The 26,254-nt window shown below is 42.3% G+C and overlaps 1 protein-coding gene across 3 annotated transcripts in view; it reads left to right on the top strand.

Moving 5' to 3' along the window:
• The first annotated feature begins 693 nt into the window (after nt 1-693).
• Nucleotides 694-26,254, top strand: part of CANX (calnexin) — a 36,150-nt gene continuing 10,589 nt past the window's right edge. Inside the window, exons 1-9 of one of the 3 annotated variants that reach the window (XM_045069352.1) lie at nt 694-869; nt 1,162-1,203; nt 18,519-18,695; nt 19,154-19,227; nt 20,106-20,164; nt 20,621-20,762; nt 21,263-21,344; nt 22,106-22,298; nt 24,410-24,599. In XM_045069352.1, coding sequence (XP_044925287.1) covers nt 18,522-18,695; nt 19,154-19,227; nt 20,106-20,164; nt 20,621-20,762; nt 21,263-21,344; nt 22,106-22,298; nt 24,410-24,599 — 914 coding nt within the window. In that variant the 5' untranslated portion in view covers nt 694-869; nt 1,162-1,203; nt 18,519-18,521. Of the gene's footprint in view, nt 870-1,161; nt 1,204-10,099; nt 10,260-18,518; nt 18,696-19,153; nt 19,228-20,105; nt 20,165-20,620; nt 20,763-21,262; nt 21,345-22,105; nt 22,299-24,409; nt 24,600-26,254 lie in introns of all 3 variants that reach the window. The other 2 variants (XM_045069351.1, XM_045069350.1) reach the window with 2 other exon arrangements.

Raw genomic sequence — 26,254 nt, forward strand, 5'->3', positions numbered from 1 at the left:
CCTTACGTGTAATCTTATTCAAGGAGATATTCAAACTGAAAAAGGAAATAACCTTGGGTTATAGCATTCTGGACTCTGTGCTGGGTAAGGCGGCGGCAGGCTGCTGCGCCCAGAGAGATGACTCTGCAGGAACGGTGGCGCCGGGTTACACGCACAGCGCTGCGCAGTCAACTCCAGGCCAGGCCAGAGGAGCCCGCGCCAGGTTCCGTCCCGGGTCCGCACATGCCGCCTCCGGGAACCGGCCCCTCCCGATGGCCCAGCGGAGCTCCCACCCGGTCTGCCGGCTGCCATTCGCCCCTAAGCCAAGGGAACGGGATGCCCATGCCGGGGGCCAGGTCCAAGCCCCGGCAGCGTAGGAACCGAACAGCTGGGGATGAAGGGCCGGGCAGCGGGCCCACTAAGGCACCAGGGCAACCGGGGGCCGGAATGCCGGCCGGGCCAGCCCCGCCCCAGGGCGCGCGCGCTCGAGGTTCCCGATTCCGGGGCGGCCCACCTCCTTCTCTCCCGTCCAATCAACAGCCACTTCCTGCCTCATTCCCAGCCAATCCTCACACTCCACGAAGAATAGCCCTAGGGGGCGTATGGGAAGGTGCATAGAGCGATGGCCGCATCGGCCAACCAAAGACCGGAGCTTGTGCGGGGGGGCGGGACTTGGCGCCGGCCCTAGCTACTCAGGAGCGAGGGGCGGACGCAGGGCCGGGCTTCGTGCGGTGGGGCTCGCTCGCGCGGCAGCGGCGGTAGCCGAGGCCTCTTGGTTCTGCGGCACGTGACGGTCGGGCCGCCTCTGCCCTGTCTCCACTGCAGCGCGGGGCCAGGTGTGCGGGCGGGTGGAGGCGCTGGCACCGCCGGCGGTCCCCGTAAAACTCGAGGTGAGGCAGGAGGCCCACGCGTGTCCTCGGGCCTGTGAGGACCACGGGGGGCCTGGGTGCGGGGCGCGGCGGCGAAGGGCCGGGCGTGGCCGGGGCCGAGGGGGTCGGGCTGGGTTTGAGGGCCCAGGCCCCAGCAGACGCGCCGGCGGTGAGGGACGAGGCCCGAATCTGGGCTGCTCCGTGTGGGGAGCCAGGCCCTGGCCGCGCCGCCGGGGGCGGGAGGCGTGGCAGGTGCCCTAGAGGCTCCCTTGACCTCTGGGTGGCTAACTTCTTCCTATGGCTTTGCTTCTAGGGCTTTCTGAGGCCTTTTACTGGCTACCTGGGAAGCCGAGAGGTGGGTCGGAGTCAGCGGGGAAAGGTCTGGAGTGGGATCGGGCCTAGTCGGCACTCCTAGCAGTGGGAGAAGGGGGTCTCAGACCGGGAGGCAACGTCTGGGATTAGCCTTACAGGTTCGGTAGGGGAAGGTAAACCCGCGAAGCGAAGACTAAACCCTAGCACCCCCGAAGAGTGGAGAATGTGCTAGAACACGCCTTGGTTGAAAAACTTCAGTCCTAACATTTACACCTGTTTGGGGGTGGGGAGGGATCCAGTCGGAAATTCAGGGGACGTTATTAAAAAGCAGGAAAGCACCCAAAAGCTCACCGAGGGCAGGGCGCTTTATGGTGGAGGAAACGGGAGACCCAGAGCTATGAAATGACTGGCCCAAGGTCATGCCCATTAATTTTATGATCACGTTTGGGATTATAGCTGAGGGCAGGGCAGTTTTGGTGGAGGGGTTGAGGGTATAACAGTCCTGTTTCAAGCCCTTTGGACCATTTGTTGTTGTGTGAACTTAGGGAGTTCACTTACCGTTTGCGTCCTAGTTCTCCACAAATAACGGATGTGATAATACCTGATGAAGTTGTTGTTAGAATTAAATTGGGTGTACAGTAAGGTCGGGAAGTCTGACACATAGTGTTAGACAAATAATGATTGCAGTGTTGCTATAATCCCAATTCATTTGGTCCACTGCACTCCCATGCTGCGTTTAAAGTTAGGTCCTGTTTCCCAGTATCTGAAGTCACATTTATGTCTTTATTTTCAATTCAAACTTTAATTAACATACAGTGCAGTGTTGGTTTCTGGCTGAAACTACGTTTAAAGTAAGGGAGGGAGAACTGGATCTTGTGGGTCGGCTGCTGGGAATGGCACACCTGAATGCCCGGTTGAGGGAAGTTAAACTGAGCTGAATATTAAAAGCTTGTGAGTGGACAAAGGTGAGCCACAGTTGTCTCTTTACCTCTGATTTAGGAAACGGAATATTTTGCATAATTTTGTAAAGAGTAGAGGAGTTGTGTTGAGTTTTGAGGTCCTACTGTATCTTAGCTTTTCCCGCATTGTTCGCCGGTCATGAATAGAATCACTGCCATGTTGTACACTTGCTGTAATTATACTCAGAGCAGACTTGGAACAGAGGTAAAGCACTTTGTGGGAGTTCTTTGCACCAGCCAGGGTGCACAAGCCAGCAAGCCTGGTAACTGAATTACGAGAAGGCTGGAGTGAACGGTGTATTGGAGTGAATGAGTCCCACAACGGCAGATTTTCTGACCTATCTGAAAATGGGCGTTAGCATCCTCCTCCACCTAACTATCTTAATTGGTCAGGCAGTTCAGCTGACATTATCTTCCAAGAACCATGAGAGGTAAACGGTTGGGCAGAAGCTGTTGCTGCCCTTTTAGCAATCATGCTGTTGCATCCTTTCATGAGAGTTCACTTTGCCCTGCAAGATAGCTTCAGGCGTGAAGTGACAGTTGGTAAGCAGAAGGCAGAGTCTTGAATTCCAGGCCCAGCATGGTAACTAACTAACTTAGGAGCCACCTTGGTTTCCCCATCTTCAAGGTAGAAATGGGAAGTCTCCTGACTGCCTCACCATTGGGTCGGGGGCGGGGGTTACTGGGAGGGACAAATAAGGTAGTGAACAGGGAACTGCTTTGAATAATGTGCTACACTCCTGGCAGAAGAACTGGCAGTCCATAACAACTCCTAGGAAAAATAAAAGGGCCCGCACATAGTTGTAACCTATATAGCTTACTGTAGGACTTCATTGGGAAAGTGCTGCTGGTTGGTCAATTTTTTAACTGCAACAGACGTAAACTAAGCTTAACTTTGAGCTGTGAAACCGATTTGGAGAATTTTGTTTTTGTTTTGTTTTTGTTTTTTGTAAAAAATTTAGAGGATCGGGCGCCTAGGTGGTTCAGTTGTTAGGCAGTGGTCTTCGATTTGGGTCCTGACAGCAGGGTCCTGGGATCGAGGCCCCCGTTGGGCTCCCCGCTCAGTGGGAAGCCTGCTTCTCCCTCTGCCTGCCACTCCCCCTGCTTGTGCTCCCTCTCTGTGTCTCTCTCTGTCAAATAAATAAATAAAATCTTGGAAAAAAAAATGTAGAGGATCTTCAGCAATGTATTTTGAGTATTCACATGTTAAACCTACTTAGGTTATAGGAAAAAAGAAAGTGGTGGTATGGAAAAAGCAATTATGTTCCCATCAATGAAAAACAAAATTCAAAACTCGAAACAAGGTACATACATACATATATATGTATATATGTGTGTGTGTTTATGTATGTATATATATGGGTGTGTGTGTGTGTATATTTTTTTTAAGATTTTATGTGAGAGTGATCACGAGTAGGGGGAAGGGTAGAGGGAGCAGCAGACTCCCCGGGGAGCCAGATGTGGGACTCCATTCCAGGACCCTGGGATTACGACCTGAGCCAAAGGCTGACATTTGACTGACTGAACCACCCAGGCACCCATATAGATATATTTTTAAATGGATAAGCATTCACAATAAAGATCATGTCTGGGCGCCTGGGTGGCTCAGTGGGTTAAGCCGCTGCCTTCGGCTCAGGTCATGATCTCAGAGTCCCACATCGGGCTCTCTGCTCAGTGGAGAGCCTGCTTCCCTCTCTCTCTCTCTGCCTGCCTCTCCATCTACTTGTGATTTCTCTCTGTCAAATAAATAAATAAATAAAAATCTTAAAAAAAAAAAATAAAGATCATGTTTTATGTAGGCCCCCCCCCACAATGCTTTTACTTTTTGACTAGATGCACGTGTAATACAGTCAGAAGGTATAGAATAGTAAATTGGTTCATCAGTGACTGGAATCAAATCCCTTTTAACTGGTTCCTTTCCAATCAAAGACTTACAATTTCTTGCTTGCCTTAAAATGTCGAGTTTTAGAACCTTTAAAACTCACGTGGTATCAGTAGGCCATATGTAGTAATAGTAGAAATCCCTGCTAGGGTTATGCATATATCCTGCAAGCCAGGACATGCATTTTGTTTATACAATGACCCTAAGAAGTATATAGTGTTCTTACTCTCATTTAAGAGATGAAGAAACCGAGGCCCCAAAGTTAGCAGTTCACTCGCTGTACCAAGTTATTGGATAGTCCAGGAGGGATTGTGACTTAATAGTACCTGCTCACAAACACTGCTGTGTGTCTAACTGTGACCTCGGACAGTTTCTGTAATTTCTCTTAGCTTTAGTTTTCTCCTGTGTCAGCTGAGGGTGGTCAAACCTCCTGGGGTTCTTGTAGGGATTAAATTAGACAACCTGAGATATTTAAACCCCATAAGACCAACATTTTGAAAGGGTATATTAATAGATGAGTGGATAACCTGCATGAAAGAAAGACTGCCTCATTTCTTACATGCCTTCTTAAAAAATAAATTTTTTTTTTGTTTTTGAACAACCAAGAACATTAGGTAGGTCATTTCTTCTATTCCTCTAATTTCTCATGGATTAAAGGAATTATTTGAAATAGCTTATCTTCTTTTTTTTTTTTTTTTTTTTTTTTTTTTAAAGATTTTATTTATTTATTTGACAGAGAGAGAGATCACAAGTCGGTGGAGAGTCAGGCAGAGAGAGAAAGAGAGAAGCAGGCTCCCGCTGAGCAAAGAGCCCGATGCGGGGCTCGATCCCAGGACACTGAGATCATGACCCGAGCCGAAGGCAGCGGCTTAATCCACTGAGCCACCCAGGCGCCCCAGCTTATCTTCTTTTAAGAGACAAGTCCCACAAAGAAAAGCCCAGAACCAAATGGCTTTACTGGTTAAATCTACCAAATACTTAAACAAGAATTAACATTAGTCATTCACAGACTCTTCCAAAAATAGAAGAGAGCACACTTCGCACTCCTTCTGTGAGGCCAGTATTATACTGATACCAAAACCAGAGACTTCACAAGAAAACTGTAGACCTGGGTCTTTATGAAAATAGATACAAAAACCCTCAAAATGCTAGCAAATAGAATCCAGCAACATATAAAAAGGACTATACGCCGTGACCAACTGGGATTTATCTCAGGAATGCAAGGTTGGTTCAGCATACAATAATGAATGTAACACTCTCCATTAATAAAGGACAAAACCCACGTCTCATAGACACAGAAAAAAGCTTTTGACAAAATGCTCCCTTTCATGATAAAAATAAACAAACTGGGGAACGTGGGTGGCTCAGTTAAGCGACTGCCTTCAGCTCAGGTCATGATCCTGGAGTCCCTGGATCGAGTCCAGCATTGGGCTCCCTGCTTGGTTGGAGTCTGTTTCTCCCTCTGGCCCTCCCCTGTCTCATGCTCTCTCTCTCTCATTCTCTCTCAAGTAAATAAAATATTTATTTAAAAAAATAATAAACTGGGAAAAGAAAGAACTTCAGCTTGATGAAGTGACAAATAATCCCTTCCTGGGGATTTCTTCTGTTCTTCTTTTTAATTTCACATGGATTACAGGAATTAGGGTTGAAATTTCCTAACTTCTTTTAAGAAACAAAGTCCCACAAATAAAAGCCCATAACCAAATGCCTTTATTGGTAAAGTCATTCAGAAACCTAGGGAGGAATTAATACTAATCCTTCCACAAACTCTGAAAAATAGGAGAGGGGCGCCTGGGTGGCTCAGTGGGTTAAGCCTCTGCCTTCAGCTCAGGTCATGATCTCAGGGTCCTGGGATCGAGCCCCACATCGGGCTCTCTGCTCAGTGGGGAGCCTGCTTCCCCTTCTCTCTCTGCCTGCCTGTTTACTTGTGATCTCTCTCTCTCTTTAAAATAAATAAAATCTTGGGGCACCTGGGTGGCTCAGTGGGTTAAGCCGCTGCCTTCGGCTCAGGTCATGATCTCAGGGTCCTGGGATCGAGTCCCGCATCGGGCTCTCTGCTCGGCAGGGAGCCTGCTTCCCTCCCTCTCTCTACCTGCCTCTCCATCTACTTGTGATTTCTGTCAAATAAATAAATAAAATCTTTAAAAAAAAAAAAAAATCTTTTATTAAAAAAAAAAAAAGAAAAGAAAAATAGGAGAGAGAGAATACTTCTCAACCCATTTAGTAAGGTCAATATTCCCTAAATCCAAAACCAGACGAGGCCTTCACAAGAAAAGAAAAAACCATACACCTATATATATATATTTTTTTAAATAATAATTTTTTTATTAATGTATTATGAGTCCCAGGGGTACAGTTCTGTGAATTAGGCTTACACACTTCACAGCACTCAACCATAGCATATACCCTCCCCAATGTCCATAACCCAGCCATCCTATCCCTATTTCTCTTCCCCCATACACACACACACACACACATTTTTTTTAAAAACGTAAGCTCTGCGCCCAGCATGGAGCTTGAACTCATGACCCATGATCAAGAGTCGCATGCTCTACTGACTTAGCAGCCAGGTGCCCCAGACCAATATTTCCTATGAAAAAAATAGACTTAAAAAGGTAAAATATAGAAATTTTATATTTAATAAACTCAAAAAATAAGGCTCCATTTGTTTTTTTTTTTTTTAAAGATTTTATTTATTTATTTGACAGAGATCACAAGTAGATGGAGAGGCAGAGGGGGTGGGGGGGAAGCAGGCTCCCCGCCGAGCAGAGAGCCCGATGTGGGACTCCATGCCAGGGCCCCGAGACCACGACCTGAGCTGAAGGCAGCGGCCCTAACCCACTGAGCCACCCAGGCGCCCTCCATTTGTTTTAAATACCTTTTTTTCTACACAGTCTCTTATTGAGAATACAGTTTTGTGCTTACAGGGTACAAATTTACTATTTCTTTAGTAGGCCCATTCCTAAAGTTGATCTAAGTGGTTATCTGAATTTGCCGAAATTCAATGCAGAATTGTCTGTTTCTGTTAAATCAGATATTACGTGTTCAGGTGAAGTCTCCTGTGTTATTAAATGTATATAGCAAAATAGTTGGGATTGTCTTTTTTTAGAATGTGCTGAGAGCAGAGTTACAATTAACCAAGAAATAAATGGAATTTTGGAGAATTTTTGAACAAAAATAATCAGTGACAAAGCAGGAAAAAATATCACAGATAAACATGGACATTTCTGTCTACGAATGCTGAAATTGTAGAGACACCACTGCAAGGAAGAGTTAAGAAATCATACAGTGTGGTTAGAGAAAAGCAAGTTTTTCTGGCCATGCAAAATTATTCAGCTTTGCTGAAAAACGTTGTAGGAGGAGGCAGGTGTATTAGACCTGTGGGTCTTGTATGATAATTGTATGATAATTGAACTAATTCAATTGGTTGTACTAATTATACATCAGAGAACGAACTATTTGCTTATACCTACCTATAAAGTCCTGGACTCTGATAGACTTTGTATTATCTTCTTCTGTTTTCACAGCAGGCCTTCCCACCAGTAGTACTATAACCCGCAGCTGTAAAACAGGAAAAGAAGACCCCTGGGAGTTCAGTAAGCTAAGCAGGGCCACAGAGAAAAGCAGGGGAGTCTGGGGCCCAGGCTTCTCTGGGTTATACCAACCACATGTGCTGTACTGCCTTGGGTTATCAGGAATTACTTTTCTGAATCGTCCATTTTAAGATAGGAAATTTCTAACTCTAGAAGTCAAAATGAATTCACTCTTCTAAAAGTTAAAAAGTGTGGACTGCAGTATTAAAAGTGAGTAGATTAGGTGCTTTTGAAGATTGCTGTCCCTGAGATTTTGAGAGCTGGACTTACTGCTCTGTCCTTGGGAAATTGGGAAGCAAGCCAGAAGTCATGTATATTTTAAGTGTATAGTATAAATGTGTGTGTTTGTCCATGTGAACCCAGACGGTGGAGATACTCTGGCATGGATATAGGTAGATAATTACATTTAATTACCAAAAACAAAACCATTATTAATTGGAAGGAAAAGAGAGAGACTTGACCTCTTCAAGTGCAGATTTCTAATCCAGCTCATTTTTCTGAGTCTTCCTTTATGCTTTATGCTTTACAGAAGGATGTCAGTTTAAAGCTGGTTTCTGGACAATTTTGCTCAAGTCTGAAGTGCCATCTTTGTTGATCCAGTATATGTCATTTAAAAACATTTAATTTCAGGGGCACCTGGGTGGCTCAGTCAGTTAAGTGTCTGCCTTCAGCTCGGGTCATGATCCCAGGGCCCTGGAATCAAACCCCACATTGGAATCCCTGCTCAGTGGGGAGCCTGCTTCTCTCTTTCCCTCTGCTTGCTGCTCTGCCTTCTTCTGCTCTCTATCACTCTGTCAAATAAGTAAATAAAAATATTTTTTAAAAGACCATTTAATTTTGAACTAATTATAGACCTGTAAAAAGTTGCAAAAATAGTACAGAGCAGTCTCTGGCAACCATCATGCAACTTCCCCCAATTGTAGCATCTTTTTTTTTTTTTTTTTTAGAAGTAGGTTCCATGACCAGGGTGGAGCCCAGTGCTGGGCTTGAACTCACAACCCTGAGATCAAAACCTGAACCAGGATCCAGGGTCAGACATCTAACATCCCATGAGTGGTAGTTTCTTACATAACTATAGTTCAGTCTTGAATCCAGGAAATTGACATTGGTACAATCTACAGACCTTACTTAGAGTTTACCAGGATTTACATGCACTTGTGTGTGTATACAGTTCTATGCAGTTTTATCATGTTGGAAATTCATTTTTGAAATTGTTGCTTTTTTGGCATTGTTTCTGTGGAAAGAGAATACTAGCATGAGTCTTAAGTGGTACTAACCTGTGCATTTTTTGCAAGTTAGATGAAGAAAAGATAAGGTTATAGTATTATGAGTTTATTTTGATACTGACCCCAAAGCCCCCCCAAACTGATTTGTAGAACTACTACTACAGTATATTCATTAGTCTGAAAACACAGGCAAGTATACATAATGTCATCAAGGTCACTTTTAATCAGTAAAATATTTTTATGCTTCCAGATTTTTAAAAATCCCCTTGTCCCTTATGTTTTCAGACTTTTTGGACACCATATTACAGATTGAGTTCCTGATTGACTTTTTCTTTTTTTTCATATTTGATACCTCCTTGGCACTCGTGGAATTGGATACCATCAACAAACATTGGTTTAGTGTCTTACTCTAGCCAAGTTTTCTGATGGGCATCAGATGCATTTTTTCCTTTAATCCGTTTTTAATATATAATTCCCAGTCTGAGCCTGTGACTGCCAGAAAACACTCTTGAACTCTGCCACCCAGCTTTTATCAGAAGTCCCAGTTGATTGACTGATGAGGATTTGAAGGATATGCAGTCTGTCGATTTCTCTAGAATCTAGGTATTGTAGGTTTTATTTTTATTATTTTATTTTTACTATTTTATTTTTTAAATATGTATTTATTTGAGGGGCGCCTGGGTGGCTCATTGGGTAAAAGCCTCTGCCTTCGGCTCAGGTCATGATCTCAGGGTCCTGGGATCGAGCCCCACATAGCAGCAGGGAGCCTGCTTCCTCCTCTCTCTCTCTGCCTGCTTCTCTGCCTGCTTGTGATCTCTGTCTGTCAAATAAATAAATAAAATCTTAAAAAAAAAAGATTTATTCGAAAGAGAGCATGTTCTCTTGTGAGCATGGGGAGGGGCAGAAGGAGAGGGAGAAAGTCTCAAGCAGAATCCTTCTGAATGGGGAGCCTGGTCCCGCCCTCGATCTCACCACCCTGAGATCAGAACCCCAGCCGAAATCAAGAATCAGATGCCTAACCCTGAGCCACCCAGCTGTCCCATAGGTTTTGTTTTAGATCAAGTTCTGGATCAGTAGAAATCAGAACTTGGACCATATGGAGTTGGCCCCCACAGTTACTGTTTTTACTGACTGATATCCTTTGCTTAAAGGATATCAAAAGACAGAACCACATTATTTGTATATAACTGAATGGTATTTTTGAGACAAGGTGTCTACTTTAGTAGATTCATAGATGTTGAAAGATTTTCATATTTGTGCTTTTGTTTTCTGATTGCAGGCTGTCCTGGGGGTCCATGCCTGTAGTGATTTTAATTTGGCTAAGATAGGAATTTAAATGGCCCACTGTGAGACTCATAGCACCGACTAGCCTAGCTACAGGTGGTTCATCCACCCAGCATTTGCGTCCTGGCTCAGAGGAGCTTTGCTGTAGAGTTAAGGTAAGAGTCTTGCAGTGATAAAAATTATGAGAGACAGGGAGAGAAGATGGCCCCTGAAAGAAGACCAAAAATGAAGTGTTCTAAGAATATAATGGCTTAAAGTCAAAGGTGGGGGGCTGTCATGGCATGCAGGAATGTGGGAGGCCTTGCCATCAAAGAGCTGATAGATGTTGGCATGAACTGTGAAATAGAAGAGAATTTTAGCAAATGTGGTCAATGTTTCTTTATTACAGGAGAATGTTTCTCGGTTTAAAGGTAATTGCTTTATGCACTTTTACTCCTCAACCTTCTAAATCTACGAACCACTTGCTCTGTGGCTCTGGGGAAGTTGGGGTGTGTGTGTGCTGTTTGTTTCCTAAATTAAGCATTCTTGCTTTCTTGTTGAACTCTTTGTTATAGATTTCCTATCGATAATCTTAGAAACAGGAAAGCAAAGTGACAGTAGAAGTGTGCTCTCTGCTTAGGATTCTGTCAGTGTAAAGACAAATGAAGACTTTAAAAGGGAGAAAAAAAAACCCTCTGAAATCTTCCCAGATGTTAAAATATGTGAAAAATCACTTTGTGTCTTTCAGACAAAAGCATTTGTGGAATTACCAAGTAGGGTGCACTGCACCGGGCTGCAGGAGCCTTGGCTTCTGATCCTGATTCTGCCAATAACTGATTTTTGGCAAGTTGATCTCTGGACCTCATTCTTGTGCAAAAAGGAGAGCTAGACTAGATTCCTGTGGTATATTTCAGCTCCAGGATTTTTTTTGAAGGGGTGGGAGATGAACCATTTGAGGCATAATTGTGGAACATCCTTTTTTTTTTTTTTTTTAAATTAATTTTTAGAAAAGGTTTAGGTTTACAGAGAAATTATGAAGACTGCACAGAGGATTCCTATATGATGCACATCCAGTCTCCCCTACAGTTAACAACTTAAAATTAGTATGGAACATTTGATTATAATTAATGAACCAATCTTGATACATAAATATTAACTAAACTTTTATTTAATTCATGTTTCCCTTGTTTTTACTCACTGTCCCTTTCTCTTCCAGGATACATTGCATTTAGTCAGATTTCCTTAGGCTCTCCTTGGCTGCAACCGTTCTTTAGACTTTCCTTAGTTTTGACGGCCATGACATTTTTGAGGACTAGTAGTTAGAATGTTTTGTAGAATGTCCTCCTGTTGTTGGGATTTTGTTTGGTGCTTTTCTCATGATTGGTGCTTTTCTCATGATTATGCTAGGGATATGGATTTTGGGGAGGAAGACTGCAGAGGTTGAAGTCCCTTTTTTCATCACATTGTGTCAAGGGTACATAACTATCAACATGACCTCTCACTGTTGATGTTGACCTTGGTCACCTGGGTGAGATAGCTTTTGCCAGGTTTCTACAGTGAAACGTTTCTCTCTCTCTCTTTCTCTCTCGGTTTTCCCATACTGTGCTCTTGGGAGGACATTACTGTGTAGCCGCCTACATGTAAGGAGTGGGGGATTAGGCTCTCCTTCCTTGAAGGAGGAGTAGCTGCATAGATCAGTTGGAATATTTCTGCATGGGAAATTTGTCTCTTCTGCCCCATTTCTTTCTTTACCCGTATATTTGTATCAGATAGACATTTACTTTATACTTGGGGTATTATCTAGTACCACTTATTTTGTTGACTCATACTGTTCCCACTTTGGCCACTGCGCACTCTTGTGTTCCTTTAACATCACCCTACCAATCATGATGCGTGTTTTATTTTTGTTTTCTTTTTTGAACACTTCTCTGGCACTGTGAGATGCTCCAGGCTCATTTTATTTATTTCCTACCCCAATCCTAGAGTTGGCCACTTCTCTAAAGTGCCCTGTTTCCTTTAATTGGAACTGGTATTAAAAATCAAGATCTTAGGGCACCTGGGTGGCTCAGTGGGTTAAAGCTTCTGCCTTCAGCTTGGGTCATGATCTTGGGGTCCTGGGATCGAACCCTGTGTTGGGTTCTCTGCTCAGCGGGGGAGCCTGATTCCCTTCCTCTCTCTCTGCCTGCCTCTCTGCCTACTTGTGATCTCTGTCTGTCAAATAAATAAATAAAATCTTAAAAAAAAAATTAAGATCTTGGGGTTCCTGGGTGGCTCAGGGGGTTAAGCCTCTGCCTTTGGCTCAGGTCATGATCTCAGGGTCCTGGGATCAAGCCCCACATGGGCTCTCTGCTCAGCAGGGAGCCTGCTTCCCCCCCCCCCTCTCTGCCTGCCTCTATTCCTACTTGTGATCTCTCTCTCTCATATAAATAAATAAACTCTTAAAAAAAAAATCAAGATCTTGGTACTAGGTATATTTATTGCTACTGAGGTGTAGTTTCTTCTAGGTCTTCACAGGTGACACAGCAGGGAAACGTGTGCGTACTAACAGGCATATGTGCGCATATCTAGAAATACTACTACATGTAACCCTCTGTGAATTAGCTGCAGCATGAGTTTACACCGATGTCTCCAGCCCTCTCCCATTACTATAGGACTGTTCCAGCCTCTTGCCCTTGCTTATCGGTTAGTGCGCACACCTAACAGTGTAAAGGTGGCTCCCACCTTCCACCACCCGTATACTCACTTGCTCAGTTCCTGTGTCTGTATACAGCAGTGTCAGGATTGTCAACCTGTACACCCCTGGGAACGAACTTACCAGCTGGTAAAGTGCTTTTGCACAGTCTAGTTTACAGACTCCGAAGTGACGTAGGTCAGCATCCTCCCTCTACCCCTTCCAGTGAGGTGGTTTAATGTATGTGTAACATTGTCACATACTACGTGCTGTCCTTGGGTCACTCGACCTCCTAAATGATTTTCTAAGATTTTCATCCAGTGAGATTCACTCTCTGTGCTTTGACATTTCATGGGTTTTGACAAGTGCAATTACATATCCATAATTCTAGCAACCTACAGAGTAGTCTCACTGCCTGAATTATCCCCCTCTGCTGATACATTCATCCTGACCACCTCCCCCGAACCTCTGGTGACCACTGAGTTTTTTACTGTATTGGAGTTTTGCTTTTTGCAGAGTGTCATATTGCAAATATACAACATTTCTCCCTTTTGGACTGGCTTCTTTCACTTAGCAATATGCATTTAAAATTCATCCAAGTCTTTTTGTGGCTTGATAACTCATTTCTTTGAGTTGTTGAATAATATTGCATTGCAGTTTCTTTATTCATACAGCTATTGAAAGGTATTTTCGGTCCTTCCAAGTTTGGGGTGGTTATAGATAAAGCTGCTAGAAACACTGGTGTGGAGGGTTTTGTACATATGTAATCCTTCAGATCAGTTGGGCAAGTATGTAGGAACACGATTGCCGAATAGATGGTAAGACTTCGTTTAGTTTTGTAAGAAATCCCACACTGTCTTCCAGAGGGGGTATGCTGTTTTGTATTTTCACCAGCAATAAATGAGAGCTCCTGTTGCTTCAGACCTTTGCCAGTGTTTGGATCTTGGCCATTTTAATATGTGCGTGGTGGTATCTTGTTTTAATTTGCAAGTAGCCAGTGGCAGATGATACTGAGCATCTTTTCATGTTTATTTTTCATCTCAGTATCTTTGGTGAGCTATCTTCAGAATTTTTGTCCATTCTGTAACTGGATGGTTGGTTTTCTCATCGGTGAGTGTGAGTTCTTTGTATAGTTTGGAAACCAGTCTGTTATCAGATGTGTGTTTTCCAAGCATTTTCTCCTTGTCTGATTTGTCTTTTAATTCTCTTAAGTCTTTCACAGAGTTGAATTTTTTAATTTAATAAATATGGCTTACTGATTTTTCTTTCCATATATCTTGCTTTCGATGTTGTATGTAAAACCTTATTGTGAGACCCAAGATCACCGAAATTTTCTCCTATGTTTTATTCTAGAAAGCAACATCCTGTGTAAATACCCACCCAGTCAGTGCTACCTTTTGGACTCCATTCCATGTAGGGGGGCTGAAAGAAGATGGGGGGATTCTCTGTCTTAGTAATGTTGGATTTTCATTAACAAAGCAGAGAATTAAGGTCACCTTAAAATTTATTGTTGAATTCTTTGTGAATATGGACAAATCTCTAACAAAACTTGGAACATTTAAGTTGACTTACTAGTGGTTCTTGGAACTAGAATGGGCCTATTGGTTGTAGCATTGCGGGGGGGATATTGGCAAATACTGTAACAATACTGGTGTAACAGTACTGGTGTTAACACAGCATATGTGGAGCTGGCAGAGGGTAAGGCTCATTAAGATAAGAGCTCTGAGAGGCGTGGTTTGGCAGAACTTCACAGGTTCCACGGCCTTCTGGATAATGTGAAGGGAATAGGTGAATTCCTGCACACTTCTCTCACCTAAAAAACCAGGTTCTGCACCCCAGAGTGTAGAGGAAATGGCAGTGGGTGAGAAGTGCATTTTCTGAAGCTTTCTAGAGACTTCCTGTGTTATTCCTGACATGACAGGTAGCTAGCCTTCTGCTCTGTGAAAAGGGTTTTCCTTGTAGTGGGACCACTCTGCCTTCCCGACACAGATGCCTCCCCCTAACACCCCCATCGTAGGCCCACAGCCTGGCTTGCTAGTCCGCAGTCGCTCTGCCCTCACTAACCTTATCTGAACCTCCCCATTTCAGATCACTCCTAAAGGCTCCTCCTGCCTGGTCCTCTTCCTGTCTTCTCTTCCATTATGCCTTCTCAGTATGCAACTACATAGTAGCATTCTGTCTAGTGTAATAGAAATACAGGATTTGAATTCTTTGAGTCTCAGTTATTAGTTGTGATAATAAGTAGGTTATTGTGATTTCACTAAGTCTTGCTTCCTAACTTATAAAATAAAACAAGAGTAATACCTCATGGGAGATTTATATGAACAGTGTGTATGAAAGTGCTTTATAAACTGGAAAACCAAGCCCGGATGGATTATTCATAAACCCTAAGCAGTGGTTCTCAAAGTGTGGTTCCTGGAACTTGTTGGAAAAGTAAAAGTCCAGGCCTGGACTGCATTAGAAACTCGGACGGAGTCCAGCAGTCTTCTTCAGCAAGCCCCTGTGTGATGCTGACAGCTGTTTACGTTTGAGAAACACAGCTCTGCATTATACTTAAAAACCAAAGGAGAGCTGTTTTGGTCGGCCTGGGCTGCTGAATAGAATACCACGGCAGGGGCTTAAATCATAGGAAATGATTTTCTCTCAATTCTGGAGGCTGGAAGTCCCAGATAAAGGTGTTGTCGGGATTGGTTTCTGGTGAGGACGTTTCTCCAGCTTGCAGAGAACTGCCCTCTGACTGTGTCCTCATGGACTCCTCAGGGCATGAACGCTCCTAGTGTCCTACGTGGGTACCAGTTTCACTGGATTAGGGCCCTACGCACCCTGTGACCTCTTAACCTTAAGTCCTCTCTTAAATGTCTTGTGTCTAGATACAGTCACCTTGGGAATTAGGGCTTCAACATGCACATTTGGGCGGGAGAATCTAATTCAGTCTATAGCAGCAATATATCAACACATTAAAACTTATTGAGAAAAAAACAATCAGTCCTGTCTTTTTTAAAGGCAACTATTTAGCCCACCAGACCATCTTTCTGATTAGCTTTTTCCTTGGACAATGTGTGTTCCAGCACCAGTACTCAGTTCTAAGTAATCCATTGCTTTTGTACTTTTAATTACTACTAGTCTCAGCACATTTTATTTACTTTCAAAAAGTCTTAGCTGTATATTGTTTTAGCTGTGTTTGGGGCTAGTTTGGTTTTGTAGCTTATACCTGGGACTCTAATCCCCATTTATAGCTTTGTCTCTTTTCCTTTTTTCTTTTTTTCAGATTTTTATTTATTTAGGGACATCTGAGTGGGTTGGTCTGATTCTGACTCTTGATCTCGGCTCAGGTCATGACCTTAGGGGTCTTGAGATAAAGCCCTGCGTGTGGCTCCATGCTCAGTGTGGAGTCTGCTTGAGATTCTCACTTTCTCTTTCAAAATACACAATCTTTAAAAAGAAAAAAACCTGCACACAAGTAGGGGGGAGGGGCAGAGGGAGAGGGACATGTAGACTACACACTGAGCTTGGAGCCTGAGGCTGGCCTCCATTCCAGGACCCTGAGTTCCTGACCTGAGCCAAAGTCAGACACTTAACCGACTGAGCCACCCAGGTGCCCCTATAACATTGTTTCCGTGGGCATTGTTTCTGCTTGGGAATTAGATAAAATTGATTTAGGTAGAAGGGTTGAATCAGCCTGTTTAGTTTCAGAGAGCAAGTTGTAAATCAAATAGCAATATTGCTATGCCATTCCAGAAAACCGGTCTTTCCAGTGAATAAATGAGAGATTACTTGTGTTTTTAAAGTATATAAGAAACTGAAGCAGATTGTTGACATTAAGAATTTTTTCTAAAGGGGCGCCTGGGTGGCTCAGTTGTAAGTGTCTGCCTTTGGCTCGGGCCGTGATCCCAGGGTCCTGGGATCGAGCCCCACGTTAGGCTCCCTGCTTGGCGGGAAGCCTGCTTCTCTCTCTCCCGCTTCCCTTCCTTGTATTCCCTCTTTAATTGTCTCTCTCTCTGTCAAATAAATAAATAAAATCTTTAAAAAAAAACAACAGATTTTTTTCTAAAAATCAGTCCTAGAGAAGGTTGTGAATGATTTTATTTAGCACTTTTTTTTTTTTAAGATTTTTTTATTTATTTGTCAGAGAGAGAGAAAGGGAGAGAGAGCGAACACAGGCAGACAGAATGGCAGGCAGAGGCAGAGGAAGAAGCAGACTCCCTGCTGAGCAAGGAGCCCGATGTGGGTGGGACTCGATACCAGGACGCTGGGATCATGACCTGAGCCGAAGGCAGTTGCTTAACCAACTGAGCCACCCAGGTGTCCCTATTTAGCACTTTTATTTTCCACACTAAATGCTAAGCATTTAGGAATCCAGTCTCTACCTTCTTTCATTCTGTGAACACAGTCCTAAGATGCATAAATAAAGAAATACCACTAAATGATGCATGAAAATAGTTATTTGTGTTGAGTTACTATAAAGGGTTAGAGAGTTTATAAGGAATTTGGCATTAAACTGAGCATGAGAATAAATTGATTTACATTTTTCTAGAAACTCAGTTGGTCAAAATGGCAGTGTTGGTTGTGAATTGGGGCCATTTGAAGTTTCTGAAGGAGCTCCTTCAGTTTTTTTTCTTATTCTTTTTTTGCCTGAGAAATAAAGGTCTTCATTGTAAACAAAAGACCAAAAATGTTAAGCTCAGGTTTTTTTCCTTATGTCTTTTTTTGTTGTTGTTGCTTTAAAAACACATAAGATTTACTGTCTTTTTTTAAAAATTAGTTTTTGTTGTTTGTGGTTATTTGCTATCTTAACCATCATTAAATGTACAGTTTTGTGGCATAAGTTACATTCACATTCTTGTGCAATCATCCCCTCCATCCGTCTCTAGAACCCTTATTCATCTTGCAGAACTGGAACTGTACTACGTACTATTAAATCATGTTCTCCATCCATGTGACTCAGCTTTTATATCTTTAGATTTGTGGTCCCTTGGAAAGGGGACCCACTACCACCCATGACAGCCTAACACAATACACAAGGCACTTAAGTGTTTAAAAGAATGAGATAAGAGTAGCTAGTCCTTGGTTTAATATTTTTGTTCAGTCTTAAAACACCAGCTTAAAACCATATCTAAACTTGGTGATCTTTGAACAATAACCATATCTATATTAAATCATCAATGTGAGGCTATTTAGCCCTTCTGTTACCATGTCATTGTAAATTGTAGATTAATATGTTAAAAAAGCTTTTGTCTATCATTGAACTTTTTAAAAAAAAATTTTTTTTAAAAAGATTTACTTATTTATTCATTTGACGGAGATTACAAGTTGGCAGAGAGGCAGTTGGGGGTTGGGGAAGCAGGCTCCACACTGAGCAGAGTTGGATGTGGGGCTCTATCCCAGGACCCTGGGATCATGACCTGAGCCGAAGGCAGAGGCTTTAACTCACTGAGCCACCCAGGCACCCCCATCGAACTGTTTTTAAATGCAAGAAGTGAGTTGGAAATTGCATTCTGGCAACCTGGGTCTGGGTAGCCAATGTGATAATTCTATATGTGGACAATCATTTTTGAGTTTCATTTGGAAATTTTTGTGAAATTCAGTCTTGAAAACCCCCTTCAACTCTCTGGGCTCGGTTTCTTTATCTGTAAAATGAAATAGTAAAGTTTTTTTTCTGATTTGAAGGCCTTAATTTTAAATAAGAGTGGGGTCAGTGATCTTTAAAAAATATTTAAAAGTAAGCAATAACATTTCACTGATTTTACTTTTTTTTAATATGTAGAACATGGAAGCGAAGTGGTTCCTGTGTATGTTACTGGTCCTTGGAACTGGCATTGTTCAGGCTCATGAAGGACACGATGATGATATGATTGATATTGAGGACGACCTCGATGATGTTATTGAAGAGGTAGAAGACTCCAAATCGAAACCAGATACCAGTGCTCCTCCATCTCCAAAGGTTTGAAGTGGTCTTTGAATCTATTTGTTTGACCTCTTGAGGTAGTCAAAGGATGAAGGTAAATTTGGCTCCTTTTCCAAGGGCAAGCAAAGTTGGCTAAAATAGCAGCTTCTTATATGTTGCCAATGATAAATTATATATTGAATCATGAGGCACCTATAAAAGTTTGGGATACCTGAGGGGCACCTGGGTGGCTCAGTGGGTTAGGCCGCTGCCTTCGGCTCGGGTCATGATCTCAGGGTCCTGGGATCGAGTCCCGCGTCGGGCTCTCTGCTCGGCAGGGAGCCTGCTTCCCTCTCTCTCTCTCTGCCTGCCTCTCCGACTACTTGTGATTTCTCTCTGTCAAATAAATAAATTAAAAAAAAAAAAAAAGTTTGGGATAACTGAAAGCAAATCTTACTAAGAAGGGAATCCTGCTGAAAATTGCAATTTTTGATACATTTTTAAATTTAACACAGGTTACCTATAAAGCTCCGGTTCCAACAGGGGAAGTGTATTTTGCTGATTCTTTTGACAGAGGAACCCTGTCAGGGTAAGTGTTTCTTGGGGAAAAATATCTTGTTGGCAAGCATCATGTAAGTAAGATGTGATAGTGGATTCCTTTTCAGATAGCATTTTATATAGTAAAATGTCTTAACTATAACTATTTTATGTCCCCAGTGTTTGTCATCATTTAGATGGAATTTAGAACGTGTCCATTTAGAAAAGTTTTTTAGAATATGTGGGTCTAATTTCCATTTCTCTTTTCCCCTTGATCTTATATATTGTTCTTTTGAACTGAGAAGTTTTTTTCTCTTGAGTCTTAAAAGTGGAGGAATGCCTTGGTGACTTTAGTTAAGCATCTGACTCTTGGTTTCAGCTCAGGTTCTGATCTCGCATTCATGGGGTCAAGCCCCACGGCAGGTTCTATGCTCAGTGAATAGTCTGCTTCAGATTCTCTCTCGCCCTCCCTCCCACGCATCCGCACTCACTCAGTAAATAAAAATCTTTAAAAAAAAAAAAAGGTGGAATTATTTCATGGGTTTGGTACTTTTTCTTACAGGTTTGTGAGTTGAATAGTATGTATTTCTGTGTGGCAGATTTAAAAGTTGAAAGTACTAGAGTAGGAGCACCTGGCTGGCTCAGTGGGTTAAGCCTCTGCCTTTGGCTCAGGTCATGATCTCAGGGTCCTGGGATGGAGCCCCACATCAGGATCTTTGCTCAGCAGGGAGCCTGCTTCCCCCTCTCTCTGCCTGTTTGTGATCTCTGTCTGTCAAATAAATAAATAAAATCTTAAAAAAAAACGGAAAATACTAGAGTGATTAAGTAGACTAGGAAGACTTGGTAGATGCTGCTTGTGTTAGTATTTACATTCTTTTCATAGGCCAGCTGGCATTTAAATCTTAATTTGGGGGTTTGTCCTAATTACAGGTGGATTTTATCCAAAGCCAAGAAGGATGACACTGATGATGAAATTGCCAAATACGATGGTGAGAGTTCCATTTGATTTACATAGAGTAGCAGACTGAGGCTTCACGTGTGGTTTCTATAGTGTATCTTAAGGCAGGTCTGAAAATAGTATGTATACATTTTAAGATTTTTCTCTTAGAAGCTTTGCTGTCTGTGTGTTCATAGGGTTAGACCTGTGGACAGCTTTACATCATAAAATGGAGAAGTAATGTGTCACCTGTGCTGGTGTCTGTGTTAAATGGAAGGTCTTTCTAGGTGTAGATGAAGTGAATAAGCTACAGGTTTAAAAACCATATCCTAATACTTATCACATGTGTGTGGTTAATGGGCTAGCTCTCATAGGTAAATGGAGTAGGTTAAAAATTTGCCAGTATGATAGATGTGCATGACTTGGAGTTTTGCTTGTTACCATTTAAGAGATCTTCAAAGCCATGATTAGTGAGTGGATTTTTTTTTTTTTTCCTGATGTCTTGCAGGAAAGTGGGAGGTAGATGAAATGAAGGAAACGAAGCTCCCAGGTGATAAAGGGCTTGTGTTGATGTCTCGGGCCAAGCATCATGCCATCTCTGCGAAACTGAACAAGCCCTTTTTGTTTGATACCAAGCCTCTCATTGTTCAGTGAGTCAAACGTTTGCTTGATAGAAACTTCCCAGATCTTAGGAAATTATAAGAATAATTACATATCACAGTGGCAGGTTTGCAGTATATTTAAGCATCCTGTAATCCAGTACTTTTTTCCTGCCCAGTAAATTCGTTTGAAACAGATTGACTTACTTTTCTCCTGATGGCCAATGATCAGGATTTTGTCAAAAGTGTATACTGGGAATCTGCATTAAGGTTTTATTTTATTTTACTAATGTTTTGGGGGTGATTGAACAGCCATTCAAAAGCAAAAGAAAATGAGGAGCACTCAGTAGAGCATGAGACTGTTGATCTTGGGGTGTGAATTGGTGCCCCTATGGGGTATAAAAATTACTTTAAAAAAAGTTCTTCAATAGGATGAAATTTTTCTTAAGCATAAACATATGACCTGTGATGAAACATGTGACCAAGACTAGTCAAAGAAATTTGATCTTTCAAAATGCCTTATGGTTTTCTGGTTTTCTCTTTGAAATCAGGTATGAGGTTAATTTCCAAAATGGAATAGAATGTGGTGGTGCCTACGTGAAACTGCTTTCCAAAACCCCAGAACTCAACCTGGTACGTCCTTCCTGTTTCCTTATATGGCCACCCACAGTTGTCTTTTAAGAATCTTAGAGAAAAGGAAAGAGAATCTTGGAAGACCTGGGAAAATGAAGGCCTCCTCTCCTACTGTTGAAATATTTAGAGGATTGGGAATATTGACTTCGATGCTTCTTTTTTTTTTTTTTTTTTTTTTTTTTTAAATTTATTTTATTTTTTTTTTATTTATCAGAGAGAGAGAGCGAGCGAGAGGGAGCACAGGCAGACAGAATGGCAGGCAGAGTCAGAGAGAGAAGCAGGCTCCCTGTGGAGCAAGGAGCCCGATGTGGGACTCGATCCCAGGACGCTGGGATCATGACCTGAGCCGAAGGCAGCCGCCCAACCAACTGAGCCACCCAGGCGTCCCTCGATGCTTCTTTTTTATTTGAGATGTGAATTTCAAAGCCATTGTGCCTTATCCCTGACTTCTGCTCTGTGTAATTTTTAGTTTTGGCAAACTTTGTTTTGTGTAAGAAGCAGTAACTATCTAGATACATGCATTACTCTGTTTTGTTTTTGTTTTTAAGTACTTTCATATATCCTCATGTAAGTTTCCCCAGGTAATTTCTGGTTATTCCTTTTCAGTGGTATCTATATAATCCTCACAAATGAATCAGCTTTTTCTTTAAGGTGCCAGAAATTTATCTGGGATTTTATTAGAGGAAATAGCACATTTTGAAAGTTTGCTTTTGAACACTTTGATTGAGTCACTTAAAAATAATTCATTTTTGTTTCTGTAGGATCAGTTCCACGACAAGACCCCTTATACGATTATGTTTGGTCCAGATAAATGTGGAGAAGACTATAAATTGCATTTCATCTTCCGCCACAAAAACCCCAAAACGGGTATATATGAAGAAAAGCATGCTAAGAGGCCAGATGCAGATCTGAAGACCTATTTTACTGATAAGAAGACACATCTTTATACATTAAGTAAGAAAACATATTAATTTGGGGGTATTATGGCACCGTACACTTATCATCTGTTTAAAGATTACATATCTGGAGAAGATGGTAGTCTGCAAGTAAGAGTCTCTGTTGACTTAATATCATAGTGGTGAAAATAACTTAATTTTTCAGCAGCAAAAAAAACGCTGCTTTTCCCATAGGTTGAATTGAAAAGTGGGGTTTGAGACCATCTTAAAGTAAGCTTGTATGTTCCGTAAAGAGCTTTGCTGATTCCCCTCATGTTCTCCCATCGTGTATTTTCTTGTTGAGAACATGTTGAATAATGGGTTACAATAGAAATACATGTTGTTGTTGTTTTCAAATTATCTTTCAGTTAAAGTTTGGATGCTTCAATACCTGGATGGTTGAGGTTTTTGTGTATGTGTGTTTTTAAGATTTTATTTGTCAGAGAGAGAGCACAGGCAAGGGGAATGGTAGGGCAGAACGAGAAGCAGACTCCCTGCTGAGCAAAAAGCTCAGTACGGGCTCAATCCCAGGATCCTGGGATCAAGATGCTTAACCAACTGAGCCACCCGGACATCCCTAGACAGTTGGACATTGGAATGCATTTTTTATTTTATTATTAAAGATGTATTTGTTTATTTTTGAGAGACCATGCAAGGGAGGGGAAGGGCAGAGGGGGAGAGAGAGAGAGAGAAATCCTCTGCACTGAGCTCAGAGCCTGGAATGGACTCGAGACCAGGTCCAGAGCTGAAACCAAGAGCCAGCTGCTTAACCTGAGCCACCCAGGGGCCCCTGGAATGCGTTTCTTATTTTAATGAAGCTTTTCCTGCTGCTTTAAGAATATATACACAGGCCTCTTCTCCTAAAGAGTATAGTCACCTTTTTTCTTTTCTTTTCTTTTCTTTTTTTTTTTTAAAGATTTTTACTTATTTGACAGAGACACCGTGAGAGGGAGAAGCAGGCTTCCCACTGAGCAGGGAGCCCAATGCGTGGCTCTTGATGTCAGCTCAGGTCATGATCTGGGGTCGTGGGATTAAACCCCAAGTCTGACTCCATGCTCAGTGGGGAGTCTGCTTCAGAATTCTCTTTCCCTTTCCCTCTGCCCCTCTCCTTGCACACCTGCATGTGCTTTCTCTCTTAAAAAAAAAAAAAAAGTTTAACGTGCTGTATTCCACTTACTCTCTTCTCAAAGGTGTAAGAATATCTCTTATGAGAGCACATATGACTGACAACGTTGCTGGCCTTCATTATCACTGAGGCCAGTGGCATAGGTGCTCCCTGCTTTCCATAGTATTCTGGATGTGCTGGGACCTAGTCAGTTGCCAATGAGACATTTAGGTATGGGATCCAGGCTTTAGAGGAAGTCTCACTTCAGATATGTTTATGGATTTAAAGTTCCACTGGACTCAAAAGTACAACCATAAGTAGACATGTGGTTTAATATATACAATCAAACGCTTGTTTGATTGGAAATTTTGGTAACATAGATGGTAGTAGTACCAGTTCAAAAAATGAGGAAATGGGCTTTTCTTGTTGAGGGGTGGTGGTTATAATAAATAAACTTATTTGCCTGTTGATTGGTGTGTAACCATTTGTGTCAGACCATTATTGCATGAGTTTTGATGTTTTTAATGTCCATAAGTGAAGTCTTCTGCAACTTTAAATTTTTTGTGTCATTTGCTTTAGTTTTAAAATCCCGAGGAACTAGCATTTATGATTTACAGATAAGGAAGAGAGGGTTAACTACATAAGGCTTCAAGACCGTCTTCTGACTCTGACACCTTGAGGTCATTACTCTGTGCTTCCATTTCCTATTAGAAATAGGATCTTCTGGGGCGCTTGGGTGGCTCAGTGGGTTGAGGCCTCTGCCGTCGGCTCGGGTCATGATCCCAGGGTCCTGGGATTGGGCCCTGCAACGGGCTCTCTGCTCACCGGGGAGCCTGCTTCCTCCTCTCTCTGCCTGCCTTTCTGCCTGCTTGTGATCTCTCTCTGTCAAATAAATGAATAAAATCTTAAAAAAAAAAAAAAAGAAAGAAAGAAAGAAAGAAATAGGATCTTCTGCTGTGGAAAAGAGAACTTGGGAAATGAGTGGTTGATTTATTTTTTTTTTAATTGCATTTAATTTTTTTCAGTCTTGAATCCAGATAATAGTTTTGAAATATTAGTGGACCAGTCTGTTGTGAATAGTGGAAATTTGCTAAATGACATGACTCCTCCTGTAAATCCTTCACGTGAGATTGAGGACCCAGAAGACCAGAAGCCTGAGGATTGGGATGAAAGACCAAAAATACCAGATCCTGATGCTGTCAAACCGGATGACTGGTGAGTCTTCACAGTGCAGCATTTCATATGTTCCACGTGGCTTAAGCAACTGATGTTGGCTAAGATCTCATAATTTCAATAATCTATGGTGCTCTCTAAATGGTAGGAAAAATGGAGACCACTATAGCTGAAAAGGGGCCATAGTGATCATCTCGATTGCCTAATACCATTTTACAAGCCACAAAATGCTGAAATTGATGATTGAGTTTGCCTGTGGGAACATGGTGGGTTTGTAGCAGAACCTTTCTTCACTTGGCCTTTCCAGGGCTTTTATGAATTCACATTTAAAAGTCTTGAAATTTTATGGGGCGCCTGGGTGGCTTAGTGGGTTAAGCCTTTGCCTCAGCTCAGGTCATGATCTCAGGGTCTTGGGATCGAGCCCCACATTGGGCTCTTGGCTCAGCAGGGAGCCTGCTTTCCCCTTCTTTCTCTCTCTGCCAAATGAATAAATAAATTTAAAAAAAAAAACCTTTAAAAATCTTGAAATTTTATTTAATTTATTTTTTAAAAGATTTTGGGGGCACCTGGGTGGCTTAGTTAATTAAGCATCTGCCTTTGGCTCAGGTCATGATCTGAGGGTCCCAGGATCAAACCCTGCATCGGGCTCTGCTTGAATTTATTTCTTTTATTTAATTTATTTAATTTATTTGAGAGAGAGAGAGAGAGAGAATGCATGTATGCACATGCACAAGTGGGGAGGAGGGGTCGGGGGAGAGGGAGAGGCAGACTCTGCTGAGCAGGGAGTGTGAAGTGGGGCTCCATCCCAGGATCCTGAGGTCATGACCTGAGCCAAAGGCAGAAGCTTAACCAACTGAGCCATGCTGGTGCCCTAAATTTTAAACTTTAATTTGTATAATAACCTTTTTCCCATTTAAACAACACTCAAGGCTCCTCTGCTCTGTATTGGGCAGTGGAAGACAAAGCCACAGGGATACCAGCTGCCCACACAGCTCCCAGTAGAGTTGTGAGGCAGGCAGATAAGGTCGGTGTGCGTGTGGTGAGTGATCTGGTAGTAGGTATTAGTGAGTGATGAGAGCACCAGCTATTCCTAGTCCAGGGCCAGTTTCTTGAGCAAGGAGGTCAGACTGAGACTTGGAAATGGGGTAAGGAGTCAGGCAAATGGTGAAGATGGGGAATGGTACTCCCAGCTGAGGAAAAACAACATGTGCAGTAAGTAGAGGGGTAGGAGTGAGCTTGGCATGTGTGAGTGAACTTGAGTATATGCTGTATAGCCTTTCTTGTTGGGTATGAATTGGAGAGTGATGAAAAGTGAAAACAGGCAAGGTTATACTCTTATGTGTGGCCATGTTGGGACTATGATCCAGTAACTTTTAGAAATGTCAGAAAGTGACAAAGAGCAGTTAAATTCTAGCTGATGTTTTTCCTTCCCTAAAGTATGTGTACCTGAATTTTTATGCTACACTACAATAAACACTGAATAAACGCGTAGACCTGGACTCTGCCTATTTCAGTATCGTACTCCTTAACTAGCTGTTTTATTTTGGGGGTGGGAGTGTGAATGTTCAGCTTCATTAAAAGGGCCAGCTGAATGTTGTACAGTGTTCTGCAGTGTTCTCATGCAATTAATTTAAAACAAGCATGGGTCAAAAGCATAATCTTGGCAGAGGATAGAAGATGTCTTTGCTTACCAGTTA

This window comes from Mustela putorius, unplaced genomic scaffold (genome assembly GCF_011764305.1).
Source record: "Mustela putorius furo isolate JIRA1106 unplaced genomic scaffold, ASM1176430v1.1 tig00003923_pilon_pilon_pilon, whole genome shotgun sequence".
Classification (NCBI taxonomy): Eukaryota; Metazoa; Chordata; class Mammalia; order Carnivora; family Mustelidae; genus Mustela; species Mustela putorius.